General features: G+C 40.7%; 1 protein-coding gene across 1 annotated transcript in view; it reads right to left on the bottom strand.

Moving 5' to 3' along the window:
• The window catches only part of UBE2H (ubiquitin conjugating enzyme E2 H), a 96,643-nt gene that overhangs the window by 7,329 nt on the left and 81,677 nt on the right, over nt 1–7,637 (bottom strand). The window contains exon 6 of the mRNA XM_024762786.1: nt 1,973–2,101. Within this exon, the coding sequence (XP_024618554.1) occupies nt 1,973–2,101 (129 nt within the window). The remainder of the gene's footprint in view (nt 1–1,972; nt 2,102–7,637) is intronic.

Here is a 7,637-nt window from a genome sequence, read left to right as displayed (position 1 = left end):
AAAAAAAAAAAAAAAAAAAAAAAAAGAGGAGAGAGGAGGGGAAACAAACAGCAGGACTCCTAAAGGAGTCCACAGAAACAGATAAAGGCTTCTGACATGGGGATACCTTTGAGTATGGGGGTGGTGGGTAACCAGGAGGAGAAGGAAGACCAACAGTGCTAGGAGGAAGGATAAATGGAGAACGAGATCATGTTGGTGGGGGGACTGGGTCCGAGAAATAAGATCTCTTATTTCCTGTAGGAAGAAACAAAGAAAAGATTGGCGGGGGGGGGGCGGATATATATAAAGGTAGGAAGCTGGGGTGAGCTCAGGTCTGATAGTCATGATCTTCTCAGATTACTAAGGAAGTGATAGCCAACACTAATGTTTCAGAAATCTAGAGCCCCCTAAGCTAGAGCTTGCTGTTCAAAGATAAAAACGTAGGTTAGGTTCCTTTTGTAACTGGGACTATAACAGATATGTACTAAAACAGGAATAGTGTTAAATAGAGGCATAATGAATACAAGAGCTATAGAAATATGCTCTGCACAGAGATATCTGTGGGTTGCAGACACTGTTAAGTGATTCTGATGTCAAAGTAAGACAGTCTCATAACAGAATTTTATCTGGTTAAAAATGAAATACATATTTTCTTGAATTATGTTTCTTTGGCTATGTCTGGTTACATAAATTAGATATTAATTTGCAAAGCACCTGAGACCTAAGTAAGTTAATTAGAGTAGATTTATTTTTACTTTATCTCAACAAAAAGTACCAAACAATACCCTAAGAGACCAGGGAAGAATGAGAAAAACTACTGTTCAACAAATAGGCCCAGATGCTCCCATCCTGTCTCATACTTTCATATTTAAGAGTGAAGACCTATGCATTCTGGGCTCTTATAAATTATTTCTACTGCCATCTCCTGCAAATGTACTCAGAGGGGCTATACACTTTGCAGAAGCTCATGTTCTGAGCTGCTGGGCAGATGAACGAGTCAAGCTAAAAATTGGGTAAATACCAATGCCTGCCATTTGTTAAAAAGAGCAGGCCTATTTTCATGGACTTTGAACTCCTCTCCTTTCTGGTGGAACTTTATGTATCTAGACTTTCACTATGAAAGTTCTCAAACATACACAGAGGTAAAAGGACAACGTGGTGAATGCTGGTAACCTTGTGTGTAGCTTTAGTTGTTCTTTCACAACCACATTTTCATTTTAATGAAATTCGTGTCCCATTAGCCTGTAAACTGAGAATGGGAAAACAGGATCCTAAATCTTAAAGGATGAGCTAACTAGTGCTACTAACCATTTGCACATTTCTAAACTTTAATAGCACATTTTAAGTTTTAATAGAAAAATCCATAGCACCAGGGCACTGGGGCCAGGTATCTGCAGTAGAAATGTGCCTTAGATGTAAACTTCCCAAAATGTAAGCAAATCAGTATGGGACCAAGAAAAGAAGCCAGTTGGGTAATTTTTATTCAACAGGTAAAATGATATAATAAAACAAAGTCTAAAGATGAATTTGGTAATTATTTCCCAACTCCCAAAGTTAACTGCTGTCCTGAAGGGCCAGGATGATTCCATTTACAAACCAATATGAGACTATGCCTTTCAATTAATACTTTACTCTCCAGTCCAATTTTCTAATTTTCTAAGACAAGAGGAAGCAAATGAAAGCAAAGGTTCTTTCATATAGGGGGTCACAGGGATTTCTGGCAGGGTTATGTCTACTTACCACCCAACTAATAAGTCACCCATTTCCTCATCTTTCCTTTTTTGCTTTCTCTCTCTTCTTTCTTGCTGAAACCTCCAGCTTTCTAAAGGTGTCTCTGACCCTTGAACCTACAGAGGCTAGTGAGCTCTGCTCCGGCCCACAGCTGTCTCTTTTTAGGCCTGAGAAAAATTACGAGTAACTAAGAAGGGCTTTTGATGATCAAAACCTAACAGACTTAAGTTCTTCTGTCTCCAGGCTAAGCTATTTGCCTTACCTTTAATTTTCTGCTTGTATTCTTCTGGTCGATGGAGGTACATAGCTGCAGCGTCACCGTTGAGAGGATCTATGGGGTTGGGATAGGCCAACAACTGGGGCAGGAAGGACTCAAATATATTGGTAAGATCTGAAAAACAAGCAAGAAATATATCATGCATGGAACAAACAAGTTCACCTAAAATTCACTTGAATTCAGTAGTCAACATATTTAACTACACTGATATTTTTTCATAAAACAGTGGTCCATTACATGTGACTTATATATTCCTTTCAATACCAATTTTTTTTTTTTTTTTTTGCGGTACTCGATCCTCTCACTGTTGCGGCCTCTCCCATCGCGGAGCACAGGCTCCGGACGCGCACGCTCAGCGGCCATGGCTCACTGGCCTAGCCGCTCCTAGCCGCTCCGCGGCATGTGGGATCCTCCCGGACTGGGGCACGAACCCGTGTCCCCTGCATCGGCAGGCAGACTCTCAACCACTGCGCCACCAGGGAAGCCCACCAATTTTTAAATTTAATTTTAATTTGAAGAACCAGGTACACTTGGTATTCTCTTTGAAAGGCAACTGTCCCAATTCGAATTCACTCCACTCTGTAAACTGAGATTTTAGAAATACTACATGGTTTATTAAAACTTGTACCCCAATACTGTACAGCACTCTACATTCTTACAAAGCAAGCAGTTAATTTCTTAACATCGCCATTTTCTACAGCTTTGAAAATCCCCACTCTGAAAGTATTCAAGCACCAGATCTTAAAAGAACTGAATACAATTATATAAGCCTTGACATTTAATTCAATTCTCCTAACTTCTAATGGAGGTAAATATAACCAGTTTTTCAATTATTCTAGGTAATGAGGGTATGAACCACTTAAAATCATAAACAATCATAAGACAGGTAAGTACCAATTTACTGCTTTCATTAATAATCATTTTAATAAACATTAACAACTCCCTTCTTACTAGATTCAGCACAAGGTGCTGGGTGTACATCTACATACACAGCAAAAACAACAAAAACCCTGCAGTTACCTAGTGTTTTATAAAGGAAGTAGGGCTTGAAAACCTGTAAAATAAACCACACATCCACATAACTTCAGAGATGCTCTAACTTCCATTCTATTTGCTGCTCAGTTAGCAGACAGTGAACTGTGGAACCTTAGCGCTTCCATCTCTCTGCCCACTCTAGTTACTCATCATGTTTTACAAAAAACATTTCTGTTTCAAGAGGGAATGCTAAAGTATAGTAGCATAGAAACTACTCTTCAATTTATTCTGCTTTTTAATGGATTTTGTTTTAGAGTGAGCGCTCTCATGCAGTATTGTAAGTGAATGTTTTGTCAAGCCATGTCACTTTAGATTAATGATTCTCAGCCAGGGGTGATGTTGCTTCCCAGCGGCCACTTGGCAATGTGTAGAGAAACTTCTGGTTGTCACAACCGAGTGGGGGAAGGTGCAGGGGTGCCACTAGCATCTACTGGACAGAGGCCAGGGATGCTGCTAAACATCCTACAATACAATGCACAGGATAGCCCTTCACAACAAATAATTACCTGGGACCAAAATGTCAATAGTGCTGAGGTTGAGAAAACCTGGTCTAGATAAAAGGGGTCAGCAAACTTTTTCGTAAAGGGCCAGAGTAAATACTAGTTTAGACTTGGTGGGCCACATTTGGTCTCTCACAGCTACTCAACATTCAGCCCTGCCACTAGCACAGAAGCAGCCACAGATAACAGATAAACAGATGGGTGTGGCTGTGTTCCAATAAAACTATATACAAAATCAAGCAGCCAACGTTTGCTGACCTCTGCTCTAGAAAATCCTATGAGAAGCAGATCATCCTTGTCACTATAAGGTAAAAAAACTGAGCAGTCAAAAAAAACCTAGAGCTGCACTATTCAATAGAACTTTCTGCAATGATGATAATGATCTGTATCTGCTACCAATATGGTAGCCATGTGGCTACTGAGCACGTGAAATATAGCTGGTTTGACTGTGAGGACTAAATCTTTCATCTTTAATTCTAATTAATTTAAATTTAAATAACTACATGTGGCTAGTAGATCCCATATTGGACCACTCAGGTCTACAGAGTGATATATGGACTGTGCTGGCTGTACTTCATGACAGCCAGCACAGTCCTATCCTCATGCACCAGATACTAACACAGAGCAGGTTTACCTTCAACCCCAAGTTAGGGACTTGGTATTACTGATAAGGCCAACTTTCCAAAGAACCACATTAAAGTAAAATTCCCACGTACCAGGAAACAAATGCAGAGATCCTTAATCAAAAAAGCAAAACAAAAATGATCTTCCAACATAACCCCAACCATCTGTGGCAGGATTTTCACTGCTGTTTTACATATATATTTTAAAGGAAGCAACATGTTTAACAAACCAATAACTATTCATGGTACAAAATCATTGAAACTATTCGTAAAGGCTAAGGGACAGAGAAAAATGCTTATGTTCTAATGCTGAATAGAGAAAGTCTGTAAAATACTATGTTCTCTAGAATTACAATGATGTACACAGTATGATGCATAAAAATATTTTAAAAGTTATGCATAAGAATATTTTAAAAGTTATGTTGGACTTCCCTGGTGCTCCAGTGGTAAAGAATCTGCCTTCCAATGCAGGGAACACAGGTTCAATCCCTGGTCAGGGAACTAAGATCCCACATGCCGTGGGGCAACTAAGCCCGTGCACTGCAACTATCGAGCTTGAATGCCTCAACGAGAGAGCCCGTGTGCTGCAAACTACAGAGCCCATGTGCTCTGGAGCCCACACGCCACAACTAGAGAGAGAAAACCCGCAGGCCACAACTAGAGAGAAGCTCGAGTGCCACAACGAAGAGACCACACACTGTAATGAAGGATCTCACAGGCCTCAATAAAGATCCTGTGTGCCCCAGCTAAGACCTGACATAGTCAAAAAAAAAAAAAAAAGGAAAATAAAAAATTAAAAGTAAATAAAAATTTTTAAAAAGTTATGTCAAAGCAAAAGGCTTGTATTTTCACACTTCAAATGACACTTTACTTTTTTTGCCTTTAAAAATAGCATTTGCATATAAATGTGTCCTTTCTACTTTTGCATATGTTTGAAACATTTAATAAAACATGGAAGTCTGAAAAAACTTTTCCTCTCTTTATCCTTAAGTGGGTGGGTTATCAAGGCAATGGTAGAAAATGCTAAAAGGTAAGCAAATTAAGAAGAAAAAACAAGGGGTGTGAACCCCAAGTTTTACAAACTGAACATGATCCCAAAGCAGAGTTACAGTAACATTAATAATAGTAATAGTAATGGCAGCAAGAGTTTACACTTACACAGCCCTTACTACAAGCCAGGCCCTGTAAACACTTTTCATATACACTCTTTTTTTTTTTTTTTTTTTTTTTTTTTCCGGTCCGCGGGCCTCTCCCGTTGCGGAGCACAGGCTCCAGACGCGCGGGCCCAGCGGCCATGGCTCACGGGCCCAGCCGCTCTGCAGCACATGGGATCCTCCTGGACCGGGGCACGAACCCGCGCCCACTGCATCGGCAGGCGGACTCCCAACCACTGCGCCACCAGGGAAGCCCCTATATACACTCTTAATTTCACTACAGCCAATGGGGTAGGTACCATTACTATCTCCATTTTGCATATGGGGAAAATGAGGCACAGAGAGGTTAGGTAACTTGTCCAAGGGGCTGGGTTTCAAACCTGGGCTTATGCACTACACTGCTTCTGTTAGTGGATAAAAGGAACACTGTCTCAACCATGATGGCAAAAGCTCCCCACATCTCTGCATCAAACTGTATACCCTCAGAAATGGCCACCCTCCTCCCCAAAGTTTTTCTTTCTCACATGTTCAAGGCCAACAGGATGGTCTCTAAGCAGAGAATGTTCAGGAGTAAACTGGGGGCCTCTCCTGCCACATCAGCATTATTGGTGCTGCCCCCAAAAGATTAACAGCTGAATGTTCCTATCAAACAACAAAAAACTTGAAAAAAAAAAATAAAGTGCAGGTTTTAAGTTCAGAAGCACTTTAGGACTTGAGAAATATTGCAGACAACATGTCTCATAACTAGGTGTTTCATGTGTTCCAGGAAAAGATTTTATACCCCTCACCATTACTTTTAAGTTTTTCAAGCTACCAATAAGTGGCTTTGCCTATGTATTTGTTCCAAACAAATAAAAGAACCCTCAATTTAAAAAAAAAAAAAAAAAACCCTCAATTATTGGTTTCTCCTTCCTGTGTCTACTGTCTTCCGACATCAACATACTTTTGATCCATTTTACAGATGTGCTGAGTCACACCTCTAAAACAGAAGAGCAGGAAAGGAAAAGTACGCAGCCCAGTTTTGGGTAAAGATGACAGCTTTTGAAGGCCAGGATGCTGTTGCCATGGCCATTTTAAAGCAGTAAAGTATTCCTGAAAGTGGCTAACAGAATGACTACCATTGAGAGGTTCCTCCCCAAAGAAATATCTCTCAAACATGCAGATGTGCACAAAATCTTCTTTCAAGATAAATATTCTAGCAGAAGAGACATAAATCATAAACCAAGAATGAAATAAAGATACTCATCTTTGGAAAAATCCATCATAATAAAATTTTTTCCCCCTAGAATTGTTAATAATATAAAACATCTATCAGTTCCAAAGTCTTTTAAAAAACACTGACCTTCCACTTTTCGGAAGGGAGAGAACCAGACACGGATCGCACAATCTAGAGATTACAGTCAGGTGCCCCCATTACTGGATACCTTAATTTTTTTTTTTTTTGCGGTACGCGGGCCTCTCACTGTTGTGGCCTCTCCCGTTGCAGAGCACAGGCTCCGGACGCACAGGCTCAGCGGCCATGGCTCACGGGCCCAGCCGCTCCGCGGCACGTGGGATCTTCCTGGACCGGGGCACGAACCTATGTCCCCTGCATTGGCAGGCGGACTCTCAACCACTGCACCACCAGGGAAGCCCCGGATACCTTAATTTTTAAAGAAAGTCCCAAGAACTCTGATAAGTATGGTTTACCATGAGCAAACAGCTCTTACTTTTGCCTTGGACTAAATCAGCACTTAACCAAAATGCAGTCCATTAGGACTGATTCTTCAACCTGATCTTACAGTATTAATGTTAATATTACAACACTCATAGTTCAGCTTAGGCACATAAACTAATGATTTATATCCATATTTAATTTTTAAAAACACTCAAATTATACTTATCTCTCATCAAAAGCAGCATTTACCCCACTCAGTCTACAGCAATGGTTCTTGGGCAAGTCTAGGTCCTGGTTGTTCGTCCATTAAAATTACCCACCGGGTTTTTTCAAAATATGCATACCTACCCCAGGGATTCTGATTTAGGATTGGTTAGCATCTGCATGTTTGTGATACGTGTGCAGAAATGTACTACCTACTCTACACACTCCTAACCCCAGAGACCAAATGGGAAGAGCTCTGTGCTTGTGGGTTCTCTAGCTCAAGAAAATGTTTAGGTCTTGGCAGCCATCATAGCCCTCCTCCCTTCTCCAATGCCACCTATCCTTCCCCCTTTTCTCACCCTACTCCTTGTTCCCCAGATGTCCGAGGCCCTGGGTTCCTTCTTTTTAAAGCCAAACAAACAAAAAACATACAGAAAAACTTGTTTGGAAAGACATCAGCCACTTGCTCAGCAATGT

This window comes from Neophocaena asiaeorientalis, unplaced genomic scaffold (genome assembly GCF_003031525.2).
Source record: "Neophocaena asiaeorientalis asiaeorientalis breed wild unplaced genomic scaffold, Neophocaena_asiaeorientalis_V1.1 scaffold681, whole genome shotgun sequence".
NCBI classification, from domain to species: Eukaryota; Metazoa; Chordata; class Mammalia; order Artiodactyla; family Phocoenidae; genus Neophocaena; species Neophocaena asiaeorientalis.
The sequence above is the reverse complement of the archived record's forward strand: the minus strand, read 5'-3'. Positions and strand labels throughout refer to the sequence as shown.